This window comes from Talpa occidentalis, unplaced genomic scaffold, assembly GCF_014898055.3.
Source record: "Talpa occidentalis isolate TD23 unplaced genomic scaffold, MPIMG_talOcc4v2.1 talOcc4.4, whole genome shotgun sequence".
NCBI classification, from domain to species: Eukaryota; Metazoa; Chordata; class Mammalia; order Eulipotyphla; family Talpidae; genus Talpa; species Talpa occidentalis.
Genome location: NW_023604295.1, coordinates 148,277,943 through 148,300,170, shown reverse-complemented (window position 1 = coordinate 148,300,170; position 22,228 = coordinate 148,277,943). Strand labels below are relative to the sequence as shown.

Here is a 22,228-nt window from a genome sequence, read left to right as displayed (position 1 = left end):
GTCAGACCACACCTGAGAGCAAGGGTTGCCCGGAGGCCACATCCCGCCACTGGCCAGGGGTGCAAGGGGCGCTGAGCTCCTTAAAGACTCACAAATCGTCACTTTGCCTGCAGCCCAGGGACACACCCGCACCAGCAGGGCCCAGCACCTGGGGGGGGGGTGCAGAGCCCTTGGAGAGGGAAGAGGGGGTGCCCCCAAGCCTCTGAGCCGACAGGTCAGGGAGAAGACTCAGTTTTCACTCATCTCTGGACGACCTGCCCAGCGGCCCTCGCTCGCTCAGCTCCCCCGAGGCTCAGGCCTGACCCTGTGGGCGCCAGGAGTGGCCAGGGCTCCCCGACACTCCCCAGGACTGGCTATTTCAGGCAGTTGCTGAAGGGGCGGCTCTGGTGGGCCTGGAGGCTGCCCTGGCTTGCACGGGGCTGGGGGTGGCCGGGCAGGGCAGGGCACCATCGGGTGCTCTCTGCAGGCCCAGAAGGGGGAGCAGACTTTCTGGAGCCCACGGCCAGTGCTGGGGTCCCCATCTCCAGGCGCTGGAGCCATCGCGCCTCCTAGAGGGCGGCGCACAGGCCCGTCACCATGGAGCCAAGTCGTGAGTCACCACCGCCTGCACAAGGGGCCCGGCTCCGGGTACACTCTGAGAGGTGACATTTTTTAACACCGGAGTAATAACTTGGCCTGCCAAAATCACCATTTTTTATCATTTCACTGCTTTTTGCCTGGGCTACCTACTGCCTTTCACCAAGGCTGGAAGGAGCAAGGCTCGCCGGCTTCACTCCCAGAGCCTGGGCAGGGGCGCGGCGCGCGGGCTGGAGGCGCGGGGTCGGGTCGGGTCGGGCGGCCGGACCAGGACCCGCCGCGCCGCCGCCTTCCCGGGGCGCAGAGCCGCCCCGCCGCGGGCCTTCCCGGAGCCGCAGGGGTTCGCGGGGGCGCGGGCCCACGCGCCCCCGGCCCGAGGCCCCCGGGGTCCGCGCCGCCCGCCCCGCGCCCGCTCGAGCGCCCCGGCCCGGCCCGCGCGCAGGCGGCGCCGCCGGACACCCGCGCGCGAAACCCGAGCCCTCGCGGCCGGCCGGGCACGGAGGGGACGCGCCGCCGGGCGCTTGGTTTTTCAGGGATCCCAGCGCGCCGCGCCCCCAAGTCACGAATTCCGGGTCCGGCCCCCGCGCGCCGTCTGTTCCCGCAAGGGCGACCCGCGCGGACCCGCGGAGCCGCGCGCAGAGTCCCCGCCGGCCGCGCCGCCCGCCCTGGACGCCGGGTCCGGCCCGCCGGGTGCCCACACGGGGCGGCGGCGCCCCCTCAGCAGCCCGCCGGCCGCCCCCCGCCCGCGAGGCCGCGGCGACGACGCCCGCTCCCCCCGCGAGGCGCGCGGAGCCGGAGCCCGACAGCCGCTGCCGGGGGAGGCTTGGTTACGGCTCCGCGCCGGGCGCCGCGCTTAGCAACCGCCCCTAAAAAAGCCGGGTGCTCTCGCTCTCACTTGCGGAGCGGGGGGCGGCCACCCCTCCCGGCGCGCGCCTCGGCCCCGCCCGCCGCCGCGCAGGCCCCCCCGCCCGCCGCCCGGCCCCGCGGCCCCGCGCGGCCCCCGCCCCGCCGGCGCCCGGTCCGGCCGCGCTCCCCCCCCCCCCGCTTGAGGGGGCGCCGCGCGGGCGCTGGTCGCTCCCGGGGTCTCCGCGGCGCCCCGGCCCCCCGGTGGCGAGGAGACGGCACCCCTCGGCGCGCCCCGCCCGCGCTGCCCCCCCCGCAGCCCGGCCCGGACCCCCGCCCCGTCCGCGCCGCGCGCCGGCCCCGCCGGCACCGCCCCGGCCCGGGGTCCCCGCTCAGCCCGGGCGACGCGCCCCCGCAGGGCCGCCCCCGCGGGTCCCCGCGCCGGCCCCGCGCCGCCCCCGCCCGACGGCCCCGCGCCCGGCCCGGCCCGGCCCGCCCCGCGCGGGCTCCGCGCCCCGCGGCTCGCACCGTGCTCCGCGCGGACATCCTCGGCGCTGCCGGCGCAGCAGGAGCCGCGCCCGCGGGCGGGCGCCCCTCAGGCCGGCGCCCCCGGCCCGCTCCGCCCCGGAGCCGCGCCTCGCGCTCGGCCGGTCGGTCCGCGGTCCGTGCGCCGCCGCCACCGCGCGCCCAGCCCCGCGCACTCGGGGCCCGCCCGGCGCCTGCGCACTCGGCGCCCGGGGAGGCTCCGGCGCGTGGGGGCGGCCGCGGCGGCTCGGGGGGCCGGCGCCGCACCTGGGGACAGCGCCCCGCCGCGCGCAGACCCCGCCCGCGCGCCCCGCCCCGCGCGCCCCGCCCCGCCCCGCCCCGCCCCGCCCCGCGCGCCCCGCCTGCGCCCCGCCTGCGCCCCGCGCCCGCCCCGCCGCCAACTCTTGCGCGGAGCGGCGGGGCGCGCGGGGCCGGCCCGGACACCGGGGTTCGCCGCCGCGGGCGGGCCGGGGCCTCCTCCGCCCGCGCTCCCGCCGCGCGCCCCGCGCCCGAGGTGGGCCGGGCAGCCGCGCGCCCCGACTCCCGGGGGTGCTGCCCACGCGCGCCCCGGGCGGGCGACGGCCTGACGGGGCGCGGGGGCCCTGCCCGAGCCGCCCCGCCTGCGGGTTCCGAGAACCCCGCTCGCCGCCCGGCGGCCCCTCCCCCCGCCGCCCCCGCTGCCCCGCGCGGGCGCCTGGGCCGGGACGCTGCGCTCGGGCGGGGCGGGCGGGGTCCCAGCGGGGTGTCGCCGCCCGGGCTAGGGGCACCCGCGCAGCCCCGGCACCTGGGCGCGCGAGCAAACCCGGGATGCCCTCGGCACGGGGGGGCCCCTGGAGCCCCGCCTTTTCCCTGACACCGTCTGTCCGGAGTGCAGCCTCCAGCCCCAGAATGTCGGTCGCCCGAGATTCCGCCCGTGACGGGAAGTTCCCAGGCTGCGGGCACGAGCGGGCGGAGGAGTCCTGCCTCCCGTTCCTGTAACAGGGGGTCCCCAGGAAAGGGGGCTCCAGGCGCCCCGCCCCGCCCAAGGGAGGGTGGAGCTGCGCAGGGAGAGAAGGCGCCACGGGGGGCACTGGGGGGCCTCAGGTTTCCGGGGCGGAGCGGGACCGAGCCAGAAGGGGAGCCGCGGGAGGAGCCGACACTCGTGCCTGTGGTCAGGGCCGGGGACACGGACGCGGGGGAGGCCCGTGGGGAGGGGCCTTGGCGGGTGTTGTCTTGGTTTTGACTTTGCTCTTTTCCTCCCAGGCCTGTCCGGTGATTTCCGACCCTGTTCTGTGGGTCCCCCTGGAAGGAGCTTTAGACCGTGGCAGCTCCGGGGCCTGCTCTGGGCCAGTCCCGCTTGGGTGGACCTTGACCCGCCAGGGCGGGTGCCTGTGGGTGCTGGGTGTAGACTGTGTCCTTCGCCTGTCCCGTGGTGCTCACCACTTGTGCTAAGTCCTTCCCACTAAAGTCTCCTGTGTTTTGTGTTGATGGGGGGGCGGGGGGCAGAACCTATTTCGACCAGGCAGGTTCGCCGGGTCTGGGCTGCCCCTCCCTGCCCTGTAGCATGTCCAGCATCCTCCAGTTTGTCTCCACGCTCAGCGATGGAGGACTTGTGTGCTGACCCTCAAACATCTGGATCAAGGACCACTGCTGTGACTGGAGCGGCCGTACAAGGGCCACAGAAAAAGTAACAAAAACGATCTGAGTGACCCTTTTGTGGGTGCCCAGCAGTGACCCCAGCCCAGCCACCAGGGCCCGGCCCTCGGGCAGTGGGGGGGGGGCACCTGCGACCCAGGGGGCAGCGAGGACACTGGGGTGGGGCTGGGGGGCGGGCTCGCTCAGGAAATCGCAGGTTAACTTTGCTCAGGCAGGTCCTGAGGGTGGACTTAGGTAGGCCAGGTAGTGGGGGGGCGTGGGGGGACTCGATCCTGGGAAACCAGAGTGAGGAAGTAGAAGAGCACGCAGGAAACGCAGGGTGAGCGTGGAGGGGATGGCCCCCGCGGGGCTGTCTGGCTGGGCCCCCAGAGGGGCAGGCGGAGGGGCCTGGACAGGCTGCCTGGGCTGGAAAGGGCCGGCCATCCCTTCCCGGGCCGTCCCTGCCGTCACGCACCCCCCACCCCTGCCTGTGCAAGGCCCACAGCAAGGCCCACGGGAGGCTGGTGCCCAGGCCCAGGGCTGTGGCATGGGGCAGGCCCGCGGGCGCTGGAGATGAAGGCCAGGGTGCGTGGGCACCAGACAGGGGCCGTCCAGGGGCTGGGGACGGGCAGGCCTGGGGCTTTTCCTTCCGGACGAACGGTCGGCGGGGGTCGGTGTGTCTGGAATGAAGGAACCAGGCGCGGCAGGGAGAGGGGACTTTTCCCGCGGCGGTGGACACCACAGAGGCCCCCAGCTGCCAAGCTCCGCCATGGCCCCAGGCCACCCAGCAGGGGAAGGCAAGGCTGCCCCATGCCCCCGCCCAGCCCGAGTGCTGGCAGATTCCGCCGCAGGGAGAGAGGAAGGCGGTGCGGGTGGTGCAGGGAGAGGCCACCCACAGCTGGTGCTGGCATCGTCCCTGCCCCCCGACCCCTCAGCGCCGGCCCCTCTCTCCCTTGGTGCAAGTTTTCCCTGCGTGTGGAGGGCGTCTCGGCGCCTGCTCCCACACCCCTGCATGTGAGCCGTCCTCCCTGGGCGGGAGCGGTGGTCAGGCCCATGGACGAGGGGGCCCAGCGATCACCTGCCATTGAGGAGGAGGTGGGGTGGGGCCAGGAGCGGGGCGAGCCGGGGGCGGGTCTGTGATGTCTGCAAGGCTGGCCGCGCTGGAGGATGCAGCAAACGGCTGCTCCTGGAGTTGCTTCCGGGGTCCGGTTGAGGAGGAAAGGAGTGGGCGCATGTGCACCCCGGGCTGGTGGACGCCACCTTCGGAAGCCCGTGTGGAGGAGCACTGAGGAGCGGCGCTGCCTCTGCTGATGGCCCGGCTCGGCAGGAGCGGGCGGGGGGGGGGAGGCTGGCGGGCTGGCTGTGCACGGACCTCCCCAGGACGCTGGGTGTGAGCCGGGCAAGGGCGCATGGGCTCAGGTGGATGTGGGGTCTGAAGGAGGAAACCCACACTCAACAGGAGGATCCCAGGGCCTCCCCGGTGGCGCAGTGGGTCAAGCATAGCGGGTCGAGCGAGCGCTGTGAAGCTGTCCGCGGCCTCTGCAGCGCGGGTTCGATCCCGGCCAGCCGGGGAGATAACCACATGGCGCAGCAGACCCCTCCTGTCGCACCTGCTGCTCCCCTCAGCAGTGTCCTTCGTCAGGCTGCCTGTTCCGCTCCCCGCTCTGTCTCTGGTGGATCCTCTCAACCCCCCGCTCATCCGGCCTGTACCCGGGTTCTTGTATAAATAAATAAATCTTTAAAAAAAAAAAAAAGAGGAAGGTTAGAGCTGTGACTCTGGGAGGTGGACGGGGCACCTGGAGGAGGCCGCCTCATAGCCCATGTGGGGCACCTGCTGCCCCCCCGGGGCTCTGGGCCCGTTATGTCTGGGTGAACTGGGGTTGGAGAGCGGGTTGGAAGGAAGCCGTGTTCTGGGCCGCTCCTGGGCAGCACGGCAGGTCGCAGGTGCGGGCAGCCTGGCCACACACGTGGCCCCCTTGTTCCTCTGCTGCCTGCTTTATTCCTTGTTTGAAATAGACTTTATTTCTTTTTTTTTCCAAAGATTTATTTATTTATACAAGCCCTGGGTACAGTCAGAAGCGCGGGAGGGTGAGAGGATTCACTAGAGCCAGAGCGGGGAGCAGAGCAGGCAGAAGGACCGAAGGACACGGCTGAGGGGAGCAGCGGGCGGCAGGAGAGGTCTGCGCGCCATGTGGGACCCTCGCCAGTGGCTGGGGATCGAACCCGCGCTGCCGAGGCTGCGGACAGCTTCGCAGCCCAGCGCTCAACCACTGCACCACCAGGGGAGGTCCAAAATAGACTTTATTTCTTAGAGCAATTACAGTTCACAGCAAAATCAAAGGGGGGTACAGAGGTGTCCTGTGCCCCCCCACCCCCAGGTGGCTCATGGTTACACCGACGGACCTGGGGCACAGCATCGCCCCGAGTGCACAGTCCTGTCACGACGTCCACACCGGGTGTTGACCTGTGGCTTGGACAAGCGAACAGCGAACAGGGCCGTCTCTGCGGCCTTACAGTCTTGGGGGCTGGTCTGACCCCCGTCCCCGCAGCCTCGCCTGCTCCAGGACGTGCTGCAGCAGGCACCGCGGGTGTGGCTTTCTTAGCGTGGCGTCTCTCACCCAGTGGTGCCCCTGGACCCCTTGCGTCCCGGTGCGGGACGCCCCCTCTCGCAGGGATGGTGACATGGCGCTGCCCGCCGGCAGCAGCTCACTGAGCCAGTCCCTGCTGCCCTCTGGCTCTATTTGTTGATGGTTCCCGAGGAAGCGGCTGTAACATCCGTGTGCAGCTTTCTGTGCACAAAAGCTTTCAAATTGGGCCTCCCCGGTGGCGCAGCGGTTGAGCGCTGGGTTGCAAAGCTGCCGAAGCCTCTGCGACGCCGGTTCGATCCCCGGCTGCTCCCCGGCCACCGGAGGAGGGTCCCGCATGGCGCGCAGACCTCTCCTGCCGCCCGCGGCTCCCCTCAGCAGTGTCCTTCGGTCCTTCTGCCTGCTCTGCTCCCCGCTCTGGCTCTGGTGGATTCTCTCACCCTCCCGCGCTTCTGACTGTACCCAGTGCTTGTATAAACAAAAAACAAACAAACAAACAAATAAATAAATAAACATGCCTCTATTAAAAAAAAAAAAAAAGCTTTCAAATCGTTGGGGTGAAGCTACCTCGGGGTACAGCTGTGGTGAAGGAGGAAGCTTGGCCGGGTGACACTCCAGACTGCCCAGCTCACGGGCTCCTGCCGCCCCCACTCGCAGCACCGGGGCTGGGGTCCCACCGGGGAGCTGGGGGGGGTGCGGGGGCTCCCTTGCCATTTCGGTGTGTTTCCCTGAGCACCCAGGGGCGGGGAACACCCCTGCCCACATGCCCTCCCGGGCCTGCGAAGGCCTGTGCCTACTTCATCTTGCTGTTTCTGCTCCACCACTCACTCACTTTCCAGTCTCAACTTAATCAGGCCCTGCAGGACACACACTGTGCACGTGTGTGCGTGCACACGCATGTGCCCCCGGCTCTGCAGGCACACGCCCCATCTTAGAGGCCTGCACCTGCCTTGCACAGAGTGATGTCTGCCAGGCGTCTCCCGTGCGTTGAGCTCCCCCGGGCTTTGCCTCCAGCACCTCAACAAAATTGCCTGACTAGGTCCCCTGCCACCTCCCGGACAGGTGCAGCTGCCTGTGAGGTGCATCTCAGCGCCTGGGCCCCTGGACAAGAAGGGCCCCCCTGACTGCTTCAGGACGCCAGGCCCCTTAGCGCCCGCAGCGCGCGCCAGCCCTTCCCGCCTCTCCCCGAAGTCAGAGCTCTGCCCTTCCCCACCTGAGGCAGCCTTGCAGCTTCACATGCTGCCTCTGTGAGGACGGGACACCCTCTCCCCGGGCTCCAACCCACGGTCAGAGCCCCTCAAACTAACGTGTCTACATTTGCACACCCTCCACCTGCCCGCAGCCCCCCTCCACCTGCCCGCAGGCCTACCACCTGCCCGCAGCCCCCCTCCACCTGCCCGCAGCCCCCCTCCACCTGCCCGCAGGCCCCTCCGCCTGCCCGCAGCCCCCTCCGCCTGCCCGCAGCCCCCTCCGCCAGCCCGCAGGCCCCTCCGCCTGCCTGCAGCCCCCTCCGCCTGCCCGCAGGCCCCTCCGCCTGCCCGCAGCCCCCCTCCGCCTGCCCGCAGCCCCCCTCCGCCTGCCCGCAGCCCCTCCACCTGCCCGCAGGCCCCCTCCACCTGCCCGCAGCCCCCCTCCACCTGCCCGCAGGCCCCTCCACCTGCCCGCAGGCCCCTCCACCTGCCCGCAGCCCCCCTCCACCTGCCCGCAGCCCCCCTCCACCTGCCCGCAGCCCCCCTCCACCTGCCCGCAGGCCCCCTCCACCTGCCCGCAGGCCCCCTCCACCTGCCCGCAGGCCCCCTCCACCTGCCCGTAGCCCCCCTCCACCTGCCCGCAGGCCCCCTCCACCTGCCCGTAGCCCCCTCCACCTGCCCGTAGCCCCCCTCCACCTGCCCGCAGCCCCCCTCCACCTGCCCGCAGGCCCCTCCACCTGCCCGCAGACCCCCTCCACCTGCCCGCAGGCCCCCTCCACCTGCCCGCAGCCCCCTCCACCTGCCCGCAGGCCCCCTCCACCTGCCCGTAGCCCCCCTCCACCTGCCCGCATCCCCCTCCACCTGCCCGCAGCCCCTCCACCTGCCCGTAGCCCCCCTCCACCTGCCCGCAGCCCCCCAGGCTTCTGCTGGCCCTTCCCGCCCCGCATCCTCAGCTCTGAGGGGGGTGGTGCCGCCCTGGCCCACGTGGCCCGGCTCCGGGCTGCCGGGCTGGGGTGCTGGGGAACCCCCTCTTCCTCTCCCGCCGGCTCTGAGGCCCCGCCCCCCGGGCAGCCCCCCGGGGCCGCCTCCGCCCCACCGGGCAGCCTGCGGGAAGGACCCCATCGGCCGAGCGGCGGGCGGGGCCGGGACGGCGGGGCTCGCGGGCCCGGGGCCCCTCCCAGAGGCAGCGCCCTCTGCCCGGCATCCCGAGCCCGCGTGCCTGGGCGGGGCCGGGGGGCTCCGGGCCGGCCTCGCCGCCCACACGCGCCGCCCTGGGAGGGGCTCCCGCGGCCGGGAGACCGCGAGGGGCACCCCCGAGGCCCCCGGCGCCTCCCCACGGACCCTCACCCCTCCCGGGGCCCGTCCCCGGCCGCGGACCCCTCGCGGCGGCCGAGCCCAGCAGCCGGGCGGCCGGCCGGGGTCAGGCAGTCGCCCCGCGCATGCTCCGAGGCTGCGCGCGGAGGCCACGCCCACCTCCCCGGACGGCCCAATCTGCGCCCGGGGGCGCGTCGGGTCGGCTGACGGCGGCAGATCCTGCATCCGGATTGGGCAGCGCGCTGCGGGGGGCGGGCCTCGGGGGCGGACCCGGAAGTGCCGCGCCGCTCCGGGCGGCTGCGCTCGGGCCGGGCTGCATGGCGGCGGCGCGGCGGCGCGGTAGGGGGCCCGGGGCGCGGTAGGGGTTCCGGGGCGCGGTAGGGGGTCCCGGGCGCGGTAGGGGGTCCCGGGGCGCGGGGGCGGGTTCTCCGGTACGCGACGGGGGCATCTGGGCTCTCGGGGACGCGGGCGGGGCTCTCGGGGGCGCGGCGGGGCCTCGGGGCGCGGGGACCCGAGGGTCGGGGGCCGGGCCGGGCCGGGCGGCGGGCGCAGGGCGGGGCCCGGGTGTTCAAACCGAAACGGCGGGCGCGGCCGCGGCCCCGAGAGCCGCGTGGGACCCCCGGGTCCCCGCAGGACGCGCCCCCCGCGCGGGCCGGCCCGGCCCCCCCGACGGGCTTTGTCCCCCGCGCGTGGTTTTCCCCACCGGCGCGACCCTCCCTCCCGCCTGGCCCTGGCGGTCGCTGCGGGCGGGAAGCCGCGCTTCAGGCCGGGCCGCCCGCGCCCAGCCGCGGTGCTGCCAGGGCCCGGGCCGCCGTCCCCTGCGCGGCCCCTGGCCCAGCCTGGCCCCGACCCGGCCAGCTGCGGGAGCAGAAGCGACAGAGCCAGCGGCCTCTGCCCGCGGTGACTTAGCCCGGCCCAGGGCAGGGGTCAGGCTGCGACCGCCACACCGCGCAGCTGCTGGACCTGACATGCTGGTCAGCAGGGGGTGGCCCGCGCGGCAGGCGGGACGCAGGGCCGCTCAGCAGAGGGGGTGGGGCAGCGAGGCCCCCACGCGCCACCTTTCCCAGGGACTCGGTGCCGGCCCGCGTGGACAGGGCCCTGACTGAGGGCACTGGGGCAGCAGGGTGTCCGTGACTGCAGAGGGGCCAGAGCGCATGCAGGAGGGGACCCCCTGCGGTGTGGCCTTTGGGAGGGACGCAGCTCCCAAAGCCACGCATGGCCCTGGTCAGCACCGTCCGCAGCAGCACCAGCCTAGCAGCACCAGCCTAGCTGCACCAGCCTAGCTGCACCAGCCTAGCAGCACCAGCCTAGCAGCACCAGCTTAGCTGCACCAGCCTAGCTGCACCAGCCTAGCAGCACCAGCCTAGCAGCACCAGCCTAGCTGCACCAGCCTAGCTGCACCAGCCTAGCTGCACCAGCCTAGCTGCACCAGCCTAGCAGCACCAGCCTAGCTGCACCAGCCTAGCTGCACCAGCCTAGCAGCACCAGCCTAGCTGCACCAGCCTAGCTGCACCAGCCTAGCTGCACCAGCCTAGCTGCACTGCATGCTGAGCTTTGCGCCGCAGGGGAAGCTTGAGGGCCAGGGAGTGGAGGACGCAGGCCAGGGTCCCGGGGCAGTGCTGGGGGCAGCAGCAGAGGGCCTGTGCACCCCGACGGCCTTCCCTCGTGTCCTCACCGCCCCCCACCCACGCAGCCAAGCTCTCATGGGCTGGACAGTAAGGAGAATCAGGGTGACGTGTGCTGGTGGCCAAGGAGCCAGGGAGAGGCTTGGGGCCCTTTTAGGTGATTCTGGGCCCAGCTGTCCCCGCCCTCCCCCAGGGAGCTCAGGCAAGGGGATCCGGCCAGCCCAGGGCACAGCGGGGCTGCAGCTACAGGGGCCTCCTGCCCGTGGCCTCTGGCCAGGGCCCCTCTCAGGGGCTGTCTCCTCTAGACCTGGTGTGGGTTGCAGACCCTGTTGTGAGTCCGGCCTGAGCCTTGTCCGGCCGGGTCCGCAGACCAGCCTCCCGTGTCAGTGGGTGGGTCCGGTCTGGGCGGCGGGGTCTCGGGGTGAGAGCCTCCCTGCTGGCCCCTTCTCAGTCCCAGGTGCGGGCCTCGCAGCCCATGGGGCGGGCATCTCAAGGCTCTTCCAGTTCATGAGGGTTCTGGCTTGCCGGGGCAAGTGGGGTGTGCCTTTTGTTCTGCCTTTTGTTCCCCAAGAAATTGCCCTGTCTGTGGCCAGGCTGACCCTTGGGGCTACACTTGGAAAGGGGGTGCATAGGACAGTTTCGTATCTGGCTGGCCTTGGGCCTTCCTGCAACTCCCTGGGCACACAGCGTGTCTTTAAGGCCTCCCTCAAGCAGCCTGTGTCCCCAGGAAGAGCCTTCTGCAGCCGGCTGGCCTGTGGTGAGGGGTGTTCAGGCGGTCACCGGGGTCTAGGCCAGGCCCTGTCTGAACGGCGCTCTCCAGAAGGCGGGCCCCCCGGGTTGCCCCAGCAGCTGCCTTGGTGCTGGTGTCCAAGTGTCCCTGGCTAACGCGGTTTCGTCCCTCTCACGTCCACCCTTTGCAGCCCCGAGCTCCCCAGCCTGTGCGTTGCCCAGGGCCCGTGGAGACTGGAATGTGGGGTCCCACCAGAGACCCCTGGGTCGGCGGCCGCAGAGCTGCCTCCTCTCAGCCTCTGTGTGGCCTCCAGGTGGCCGGTGCACACCACGGGCTGACCCTTGGGGCTGCACTTGGGGTACCTCACCCCAACTTCTTCTTCTGGTACCCAGCCTGTGCCACTTAGAAATAAACTGGAGAGGAGATATGACGGGAGCTCCATGCTCAGGGGCCGGGGTGCGCCCTGAGTGGCCTGGGGAGACTGGCCCCTGTGCGCACAGGGTGCTCTGGGGACGTGGCTTCAGCCACCGGCAGATGAGACCTCCATGATGAAAGTCTGCGCGCGGCTGCAGGAAGAGAGACGCGAGGAGCCCGCCATCATGTTCTGTCCTGTCGCCTGCAGTGTTTGTTGAGAAAGTGCTGAAGAGGCTTTTTGCGGGAGCACCGGGAGCTGGGGAGCAGGGGGCACCTCCCGCCCACCAGGAAGCTCCAGAGAGCGCGGAGCCAGGGCCAGAGGCGGAGCCTGGGAGGGCCTGGGGCGCTCGGCCGCCAGGTGGGGGCGCCCCGCGGCCAGGTGTGCGTGCTGCAGGTGAGAGCCCGCGGCAGGCAGCCCCTCCCCCCAGCATATTTGCCCGTCCACCACCTTCCAGAGCAGACTTATCACCCCAAAACCAAGTCCACCCTACCGCCAGCGCCCCCCCCCCATGCTCTGCAGCCCCTGATGTGATGATGTCAAGTGGATTATTTTTCCTGCGTCCTACTGGAGAATTATTTATGCTTTTCCATCACGTTATGAAAACCCAGAGGCTCACAGAAGTACCTAACGCGGAGCTAAAGAGCCGCCGCGTGAACTCACTCCTCTGGCGAAATTCTCAGCTTATTAAAATAAGTGCCAACAGCCCCAGGGGGTGAACCTGGCCTGGCGGGACCCCACTGCAGGCTGACCAGTCCCCACACGCTGTCTGCCCCTGTAGGCGGCCCCAGCCAGGCCCTGGCCAGGAGGCGGCCCTACACCGTGAGCCTGCCGCCCGAGGGGTACCTGCCTGCACCCCTAGCCCCACCCTGCGGCCCTGACGCCCCGAGCCCCAGTGGCAGCAGCAGCAGCAGCAGCAGCAGCAGCGAGGAGGAGGGTGAGTGGGGGCAGGGGTGGGGGGGGCGCCTCTGCAGGAGGCCAGGCCACCGCCCTGAGTGTCACAGCCAGACCCGCTCCTGTCTGGAGCTGCTGGACGTGGGATCCTTTGGGGGAGTCTGTGGCCCCAAGTCCGGCCTACCCCATGGGGTGCCCGCGCGAGTCTTGGTGTGCCAGACATTTTTCTACACTTTCCAGCCTTGTAAATCCCTGAGGTGGAGAGTCAGTCCCGAGATCCTGGAAACGGCCGTGGGAGCCGAGCCCTTGGGGGGCCTGGGCGCCTCTCCCGGGCCAACTTAAGTCCCCCTCTCAGAGCCCCCTGAGCAGGGGTCCGGCCCTTCCCAAGACCTTTCCCAGACGGCTGTGAGGGTCTGACCTCAGAGACCGGTGGAGACCAGCTTCCCGCGGGCCTTCCTGACGGAGGGTCAGAAACTCTGACGCACTTGCAACCCCCGAGGGCATTTTAAACTCCTCCCCCCCAGGGGCGCCTTCCAAATGGTAGAATTAGGGACGTGTTCTTCACCTGACATGTTAGGCGTTGCCTGGTCAACTCAGGAGAACTCAGTTTTGTACTTTAATTTTAATTTTTTTAAATTCATGTATTTGAATTTTTTTCCTAGACCAGGATCCTCATGATCAGCCAAAGAGAAGAATTCGAAAGCACAAGTCAAAGAAAAAATTTAAAAATCCCAATAATGTTCATGTAGAACAAGCAGAATTAGAGAAACAGCAAAGCCTTTTACAAAAAGAATTGCAGCCGCAGCACACAGATGGCCCCACAATAAGCAAAAATAAAAAAAGGAAACTGAAAAAGAAGCAGCAAATTAAAAGGAAGAAAGCAGCTGGTCTGCTGACAAAACCAAGCCCCGGCTTGGACTTCACGTACCAGCCCGAGGCCTGCGGGCAGGAGCCGGCCCCGCAGGGCGAGGAGGCGGGGGAGGCCGGGGACCTGGCCGGGGCCTCCCCGCCCGCCCAGAGCCTCCTGAGCTTCCTGAAGTCCACGCAGGAAACTTACTTTTATGACGGTACGCGCTTTCCTCTTTTCCTCTGAGGGAGGGCATCCCCCTGTGTGGAAGAATAACTGTGTGAGAATGTAGGATGAGGACAGCATCCAACACACGCCACTCGCTGTGAAGCAGAAGCTCTTCAGGGAGTCTGGAAGGGGCCGGCAGAGCCACCCAGGAGCGTGGCCTCAGGGCGGGGGGGGGGGGGGCGGCTCCCTGGGATCCCAGGTTCCAGCTGTTTCTGGGGGGAGTGGCCCGGCACCTCCTTGGGGAGCTGCCCCTTGTGCGCCAGCGAGGGTGACCCCAGACTGAAGGCCCCTCAGACGCAACTTGGCAACCCCGTGTATTTATAGAGTCTAGAAATAGTTGTTCTCTGCACTCTGGTGCGGGCTCCTGGGCTTCCACCCGAGTTTGGGCTGGCCAGGGCGGGGCCCGTTCAGAGCCAGCCTGGGCCCAGCCAGGCCCGGGGCAGCCGCGCCCTCCCCCCCCCAGTTGCCCCCCGGGGGTCAGGGAAGGTGGGGCTGGCAGACCCTGACCCCAGCAGGACACCTGACCGCGTTCTCATGACCAAGACCCGGAAATGCAGGCGAGCATGGGGCGGGACCTCCGGGAGGAGGTTTGCCCGGGCGTGTGTGTCGGGTCTCCAGGCGCTGGCCCCCGGGGCCCTCAGCGCCAAGTGAGGGTGGACTCTGCGCGCGCAGGCTGAGCAGAGGCCGGCCGAGTCTCTGCAACCCAGCCCTGGGCTCCGCGCGCACCCCAGGCCCAGGCACCTCACGGGCGAGAAGAGATCTGTTGTCAGGCAGGAGCGCAAAACGGTAAGGGAACAACGCGAAGACGCAGAGCACCAGCTGATGTGATCTCCTGAGGCCTGGAGATCCTGGACTGCGCTGTGTGACCAAGTGAGGGGCTGGGGGGTGTCCGAGCGGCCACTGGAGTGGGCTAGGGCGGCCGCAGGGGGCTGCAGGGAGCTGGCACCCGGGGCCGGAGGTTTTCAGAGCTGCGAGCGCTGTCAAGTCACAGGGTCAGAAGGTCCTGTGGCTGCTGGGCCGGGCTAACGCCTTTGGCAACACCTAGGGCCCAGGGCCCGACCCGCTGCTCAGGGCAATGAAGAACCCCCCCGGCCCCTTGGGGACCACAGCTTTGCTGCCTGTCGACCCGCTGCGCCTGCCTCTGGCCGCTCCAAGCTTTGGGGGGCTTTACAAGATCAGACCCTTGGAGCAGTGGCTGATGGGCATCCCGGGTCAGCAGGGAGACATGCCTGTCCGGCCGCCCTGTCCCTCACCCGGCCCGACGGACAGGAAAGGAAGCGTCGCCTGCGCCCCTGAGCCCTGTCCCCTCTGTCCAGGCGTCTCCGACCCGGCTGTCTCCATGGAAACCGCGGAGGGGCTCCTCCGGCACCTGGAAACCCACGGCCTGGCGCCCTCGGACCTGCGCCTCCTGGACCACATGCAGACGCTGCTGCTGTCGGGGGACGCCGCGGGGCTGCGGGGAGCACTGGAGGCCTTCCCGGGACGCTGCGAGCTGCCGCCCGGTGCGTAACCAGCCTCTGGCACGGGGCTGCGCGTGTGGGGCTGCGCTGGCCCATGGGGCGGGGCGGGGTCCCCGGAGCTGGGCAGGGGCCTGTGAACCCCCAGGTGCTGTTGGACGGCAGGAGCCGGGGCGGGGTGGGGCCGGGTCGGCGCGCAGCCGGTGCTGGCACCGCTCCAGGTTCGTTTCTGAGAATTCAGGTTTCCATGAAAGCCTCACCTCAAAATGCAAAACGTCAGTTTCACTGGGCTGAACTAATGCCAAGTTCTCAGGGGGAGCGAAAGTCAATCATTTTAAAATTCACGCTGGAAAGCGCCTGGCTCCAGCCGGCTCCGGGCGGGCCTTGTGGGTCTTGGTCCTGCGCGGGGGCTGCATTTCGTGCCGGGCGGTGTCCATGACCGCGGGGTCCCCTCTGGCGCCCCTGGGACGTGCGTGTACAGCCGCTCCGTGTCAAGCCACTTCCTAAAATAAAGCCGTGGTTCTGTCAGACGCCAGGCATGTCCTGCGCTTTCCCGCGCCAGCCCCTGGGGACGTCGGGGTGGCCGCGGCCCACGAGCGTCCTTGTCAGCAGCCTCATCTGGTGGCGTGCGGGCCGCCCCCCAATCCAGTGAGGGCCGGGGGCCAGGAAAGGCCCGGCAGCCCACGCTGGGTGTTCCCCACGCCCGTCGCTGCTTCCGCTGGGCCCTCACACACGCGCCGCCACCCCACACCCCGCCCCCCGCCCCGTCCAGCAGCTGTGCGTGCTGTCCCAGCAAAGCCCGCGTGTGGCCTCACGCGAGGCCACGTCCACCCTGTGCGTGGGGCCCAATGCTCCTGTGCATGCAGGGCTCACGGCGGGGCTTGGCACCCCGACATCCCCTGCACTGTCCTCCCTGGGCCGCAAGGCCGATGGCTACAAAATATTACTGGTTTATGATTTCTGTTTTATTTTGCTTTTCAGACCATGCCAGAGTAATCTCAGCGCTCTTTAGTTACTGGATCACACACGTTCTTCCTGAAAAACAGCAGTGAAGTCGCCTATTCACAGACAGCTAATATTTAACAAGAAAATATCAAAGACTAATGTGAAGTACCGGAGACATGACTCCTGTGTGCAAAGATGAAATCAGCTATATTTTCTCTTTATTCCTGTTTTGAGTGTTGTTATCATGAAAGAATGTTGGATTTTGTCCAAAGCGTTTTCTGCTTCCACTGGGAATGTGTCCCCCTTTGCGTGTGGTGTCCTGTGGGCGCCCTGCAGGCGTCCAGCGCTGCCCTGGGCAGCCCGGGGGGGACGTGCGCCTTCTGGCCACTGAGCCTTGGTGGTGAGCATTTTGTTGAGGAGTTTTGCCTCAATATTTGTGAGTCCAAACTGGACTGTCATCTTCTATCTTTTTTTTTTTTTTAAGATTTATTTATATAAGAGCTGGGGTACAGGCCAGACGTGCGGGCGGGTGAGAGGATTCACCAGAGACAGAGCGGGGAGCAGAGCAGGCAGACGGACTGATAACACTGCTGAGGGGAGCAGCGGGCGAGACAGGAGAGGTCTGCTGCACCATGTGGGCACCTCCCTGGCCGGCTGGGAATCGAACCTGCGCTGCAGACACTGCGGACAGCCTCACAGCGCTGCGCTCAACCCGCTGCACCACTGGGGAGGCCCTGTCATCTTCTATCTTGCGTGCCTTGGTCTGACTTTGTTACCAGGCGCGGGGGCCCCACAGAGCCGGCTTGGAGGTGTTCTCTGCTCTTTGGAAGCTGGATCAAATCTCATCCATTGGCACAAAACCCAGAACCCCAGGAGTGTGGCCAGGAGCCTGGAGCACTGAGCATGTGCCCAAGGGGGTGCTGAGGCCTGTCCTGAGCGCTGGGTCTGGAGGTGGGCCTTTGGGGGGTTCTGGGTCTTGGGGTGGAGCCCAGACAAAAGAGAATGGTGCCCCCATGTGAGGACCCAAAGGCAGCCATCTGCCGGGGGAGAGGCCTTCCTGGGGACCTCTACCCCAATGCCCCTGTGGTTAAGCTCCCAGGAGGTGGACTGGGAGGGGGAAGCTGGGAGCTGCATGGAAGGGCTCCCCTCAAGGCCCCCAAGCGCCAGGTGGTGGGCACCTGTTCCCACCTGGCGGCCTCCAAAGCAGCACCTGTGCTATTTCCAGGGGTGATGGTTGGGTAGCTGGGCTGTGACGCCAGACACTGGGACCCACGAGCCCACTGCCCCCCCTGTTGATCAGCCCTGTTACCAAGCTGCAAGGAAGGCCTACAAGGCCGGCCTGCGTGGCAACAGCGTGGGCCTGGCTCAGGCGCTGCCGTCCAGCCCTGCCCCTCAGGGTGGGCCCAGCAGGTGCGTGGAGGCCTCCCTGGTGCTGCCTGGGCCACGGGCACTGTGCGCCGCCTCCACGGTTGGCCCCAAGCAGTCGGTCGTGGGGGCTGCGGGGCTGCGTCTGTTTGGGGCAGGATGCTGGTTCTCTGCTCTTTTCCTAACACTGGAATGGAGGCCACTGTGCAGACAAACGTGCTTCTGCACTTCATTGAGCCTCCCAGCTTTGCTCCAAGAGCTGAGGAATCCTGCAGTGCTTGCCTGTCCCTCTGTAAGGTCGAGTTTTTAAAGCTATGGCTGTAGTGGGGAATATTCTAATTTTTCTCCTTTTAATTACAGCTGTGAGATGCTATATCGATTTTGCTCAAAGTGGTTCTAGCTTACAATGTGTAAAACCAATTCCAGCGAACGCGACTCCTGGCTCCGCTCCTGACGGCATCCGCAGCCTGCACTGGGCGCTGCTGGCGAGCGGGCGAGCGGCCGTGGCTGGTAACGGCCGGGCTGAGCAGAGACGCCGGCTCCTGCTTGGAGGAGGTGCCCAGGTGGCGGGTGGTGGGCGCCGGGGCCCTAAGCATAGGTGAGAATTTAGGAATACGCAGAATCACGCTGACTGCTGAATTGTACCCCTGTGCCCGCCCCTTGTGACCAGCCATTAGCTGGCTCCAGCTGCAGTCCTGGAAACTCTAAAAATTGTCACATCCCTAATGAAACGCTCTGTCCCTCCGGTCATGTTTTTGCATGAAATCGGCGATGGAAGGCACGGAGGCCACTAAAAAAAACGCCCAGGGCTTCACACTCACTCTGAAAAGACAAGATTCCACGGGTGGAAGCCCACCCTGCCCTGCTCAGGCGGGTCCTCTCACGCACTGGCCAGGGCGTCTGCAAGCCCAGCGGCCCGGAGGCCTGTGCCCACCCTGGGCCGGCCTGCGCTTTGGAGGTGGCCAGACAGTGGGTGGACAGCTGGCCTCCAGCACTTTCTAAATCTGTCTGTGAGAACAAATGGGCCTCTTAGTCCCCCCATGACTTTCCCGGGTCAGCAGCAGCCCCCAGGTTCACCCTGCAGCCCCCACGCCCGCAGACCACAGCACCATGCACAGCTCGGCCCCTCCCAGGAGAAGCCGAGAGCCCCAGGCCCGGCCCGGAGCCTCCAGGGCCCGCGACCAGAACCAGCCCGGGCGGACCTGCCCGTCATGTCCCTGCCCCTGGCGGTGTCCCAGGAGGAGCCAGCCGCGCGCAAAGAAAGCCACGCGTGAACAAAAGTGGGTGAACCAGTCTCCAGGGTAGCGGCAGCAGGCCAGGGGGACCCCCACCCGCCCCAGGCACGGGGTGCCACGGGCCAGCCTGCGCCGAGGGACGGCTCCCCACGGGCCGGCAAATCAGGCGCGCTCGGCTGCCCGACCCGCGGCCGGCCAGGCACGCGGAGGCCGCGCGGGGCGCAAAGTCACCCCCAGCCGGGCCGGGGCGCCCCTCGGGCTGGCCGAGCGCTGGGAGGGCGCCCGCAATCCGAGCCTGGGCCCCGACGTCCTGCCCCCGGCTTCTGCGAGCGCGCAGCCAGCGGCGGGGGGCGGGGTGGGGGTCCCCCAGCCCTCTGGACCCCGCTGGGCCCCCGGGAGGGCGGCGCCGGGCGAGCAGCCGCGCGGAGTCCCGGCTGGCGGGGCCGGGCTGGCCCCTGGCTCCCGGGCAGGCGACCCTGGGCCTCGGCGGGCGGGCGCGCCTGCAAGAGCCCGTTCCTGGCGGCTCGCAGCCCCCGCAGGTCACAGCAGCCCCCGCAGCCCCCCAGACGCGGCGGGGCCGAGGGCTCCTGCCGGGACCGCAACCACCAGCCTCTCCAGCGTTACCGAAATGAATCGAGCGGGATTCGTGGTCCCGGCGGCTCCGCGGCACCTGCGGGGCGCGCGGGCACGACCCGCCTGCGGGGGGACGGGAGCCGGGACCCCGCGCTCCCCAAAGCCGGGTGTCCACCCGGCGGGCTGCGGGGCCGGCCGGGGCGGGGTGCGGGCCGCTCCTGCCGGGCAGCCGGAGCGGGAGCGCGCGGGGCCACGTCCGGGGCTGCGGCCGGCGTCCCCGCTCCCGGCCCGCGCGGGCATCACCCCCGCCCCCCGCGGCCCTCCCGCGGCAGGGAGCCCGGAGCGGAGCCTCAGCCCCGGGGGCCCCTCCCTGCTGGCGGGCTCCAGGGGCAAAGCTGACCTCTGCCGCCCGCGCGTCCTGCGCGCGCCGGAGCCGAGGCCCCCGCCGCAGGGAGGGCGGGGCCTGCAGGGCGGCGTCTCCGGGGCCGGGGCGGGGCGCGCGGCGGGGGCGGGGCTGGCGGCGAGGGGCGGGGCGCGCGTCGGGGGCGGGGCGGGCGGCGAGGGGCGGGGCGGGGGGCGGGGCGGGCGGCGGGGGCGGGGCGGGCGGCGAGGGGCGGGGCGCGCGGCGGGGGCGGGGGCGGGGGCGGGGCGCGCGGCGGGGGCGGGGCGGGCGGCGAGGGGCGGGGCGGGCGGCGGGGGCGGGGCGGGGGCGGGTGCCGGGGGCGGGGTTCGAGGCGAGGGGCGGGGCGGGCCGGGCCGGGCCGGGCCGGGCCGGCTCAGCTCCTCCGCCGAGGTCTTCGCAGACAGGTGTCCCTCAACCCTCACCGGGCCACCTGTCCACCTCGCCCCTCCGCGAGGCCACCTCCCACCCAGCGGCGGGCTCACCTTCAGCTCTGCGTGATAAGACAGTCCTTGGCCCGCTCGCACAGCCTCAGAACGTCTGCGGGGACCGTGTCCTCCCGAGGCGGTTTCTCCGGCCGGAACGCGCAGGCGAGGCTGGAGAGCAAAGCGCAGCTCTGATTCCTGCACACCGTCGCCCGCCCAGCCGCGCCCGGGCCCGCGAGCCGAGCCCCGCCGGTCCCCACCCCGCCCACCGCACCCCCACGGCACCCGGCCGCCCTCGAGTCCACGCTGGCTCGCACCAGCCCCGCCCGCAACCCGCCTGTCCACACCCGCCCGCCATGTTCCCCGCGCCCACCTCCCTGGGCGCGCGGCCAGCCCTGTCTGACCCTCCTGTGCTGGTGCGCCAGCTCCAGGGGCATCCCTGGCAGGACAGGCGCCATGGAGGGGGAGACCGAGGAACACAGCTTGATTTTTCTTCCCCAGCGTGGAGGGGGCAGAGGGAGCGATGGGGCCAGGGCCTGTTACCCCAAAATACGGCACGCTGGTGCCTTGACTATCTCACCCTGAATGGAGCCTGAGGAAATGGTAGAGCAGGAAGGTCACCCTGCCCCTCCCTGGCCCTCCTCTCCAAATCCGGTTCCCGCGTACCAGGAGGATGGGGCCCTCTTATCGGCACAAATAAGGCTGGCGGCTTCCTGGTCGGTCGATCACTACCCCACCCAGACCCGTCTGTCAATTCCCCACGGCTGGCTGTCCCTGCAAGCCCCAGGCCTGCGTCCCAAAGGCCCCGCATGGCCAGGTGCTCTCCCGGCCTCCACCTCATCAGCACCCAGACCCAGCCGGGACCTAGGGGGTCAGGAAACGCCGTCCTTCCCGACAGGGACGACAAGCCCCTCGAAGAGGTGCCTTCAGCTGTGTGTCCCAGTGCTGGGGTGGACCAGAAGGAACGTGGGGAGTAGCCACAGACCAGCAGGCCAGCGCTCCGCCCAGCGGCACAGGAGTGCCCTCAGGCGGTGCCCACACGGAGGCCCCTGGCGCTGGGCTCCTGGGCTCAAGCAGGCACAGCTCTGGGCTTTGTAAACACTGGCGGGATGCGGCTGCGGGCTACGGGCTGCGGGCAGATGGGCGAGCACTCCAAGGGAAGAGGGGCGCTCTCCATGGGGTGGGAGGGGACACTTGGAGGGAGGGGCTGGGTTTGGGGTGGGGGACCAGGGCTGGGGGCTGGGCATCGGGGTAGGGGTGGGGCCAGCAGAGTGGGGGGTGGTAGGGGCCTGGAGTGGCAGCCCCTGGAGCTCGAGGCTCTCTGGCTGGGGGAGGGGGGACAGGGCTGGGGTGGGGGTGGGGGACAAGGGGCAAGCGGGGATGGGATGGGGGTGGGGGACAGTGGGGCCTGGGGCAAGTGGGGCTGGGGTCCCTGGGGGCCGGTGTGTCCATTTTCTGACTTTGGAGCCCTGCTCTGGCCCCCCGAAGCCCCAGCCCGTACAGGGCAGTCACCCCAAACCTGGATGTGGGCTGAGGACCGCAGGGCCTGCTCAGGAGCAGCCCCGAGGTGGGGTTTTGCAGGTAGTGGGGTCACTCAGACCCACCAAGCAAAACGCAGCCTTTGTGGCCAGGGCAGGTGCCAGAAAACCCCTGAGGAAGGAAGCCTAGGGGGGTGGGTTCCCAGATCCATGGGGCAGGCCAGGGCGGGACACCCCGAGGCAGGGATTCCAAGGCACCCAGTGTGCCCCCCACACCCCCGCAGCTTCAGGGAGCTTCTGGCCCCAGGGCCTCAGAGGGGTCACAGCCAGTGGCATGCAGCCTCCCCATTCAACCTGCGCCCTGCACCCTCCCAGCTCCCAGCCCTGCCTCAGGGATGGAAACAGCAAAAAGCCAAACCAGCTGACCAGGGTCAGAGTTAGCAAGTGAGGGCGCAGAATCCCTTCCATCTGCCCCCGAGCCTCTGCCCATCAGTGTGGAGAAGCCTCTGCTCTGCAGCTGCCTGAGAGAGGCCCTCTGCGAGGGTCTTGGCCGTGGAGGGAGCCCGCTCCTCGCCCTCAGGCTGACCGGCTGAGTGCCCCTGGAGACACAGCCAGCCTTGCTGGACAGAGAGTGTCCACACCCAGCTGAGAGGCCTGGCCCCACCCCTGCCCTCCAGGACGGGGGCCCCAGGGCTGCTCCTTTCCTTCCCGGCGGTTCTGGCTACCAGAAGGCTCCCCCGGAGCCCCAGCAGCACCCCCATCCCAGGCCGCCAGGCTCTGGGGGCCTCCAGGAGGCGCGGCACGCCCGTCCTGTGACGAGTTTGCAGGGACACCGGCGAGCGCTCGGGACTGGCTTGAGCAAGGCCGCTGCAGGCAGCAGGTCTGCGTCCCCACCCTGAGCTCAGCTCCTGACCTGCTCCTCTTGGCCTTTAACAGCAGCGGCCTTGGTTTTATAAAACACATGAGT

At 69.5% G+C, this 22,228-nt stretch overlaps 1 protein-coding gene across 1 annotated transcript; it reads left to right on the top strand.

Moving 5' to 3' along the window:
* The first annotated feature begins 576 nt into the window (after positions 1–576).
* ERICH1 (glutamate rich 1) lies at positions 577–16,261 on the top strand. Its single transcript, XM_054701137.1, has 9 exons — positions 577–627; positions 1,110–1,402; positions 8,405–8,986; positions 11,193–11,302; positions 11,625–11,810; positions 12,196–12,351; positions 12,971–13,375; positions 14,700–14,885; positions 15,822–16,261. Exons 1-9 carry the CDS (start codon positions 577–579, stop codon positions 15,890–15,892), a joined length of 2,040 nt encoding a protein of 679 aa, XP_054557112.1. The 3' UTR covers positions 15,893–16,261.
* The last annotated feature ends 5,967 nt before the right edge of the window (positions 16,262–22,228 follow it).

What these genes read in the sequence shown, in the direction of transcription:
- ERICH1 (XM_054701137.1), top strand. Translation starts at nt 577, where the DNA reads ATGGAGCCAAGTCGTGAGTCACCACCGCCTGCACAAGGGGCCCGGCTC. An exon ending in CACAAGGGGCCCGGCTCCGG is followed by an intron (nt 628 to 1,109) that starts GTACACTCTGAG and finishes TTGGTTTTTCAG; the next exon opens with GGATCCCAGCGCGCCGCGCC. An exon ending in CCGCTGCCGGGGGAGGCTTG is followed by an intron (nt 1,403 to 8,404) that starts GTTACGGCTCCG and finishes CCCCCCGGGCAG; the next exon opens with CCCCCCGGGGCCGCCTCCGC.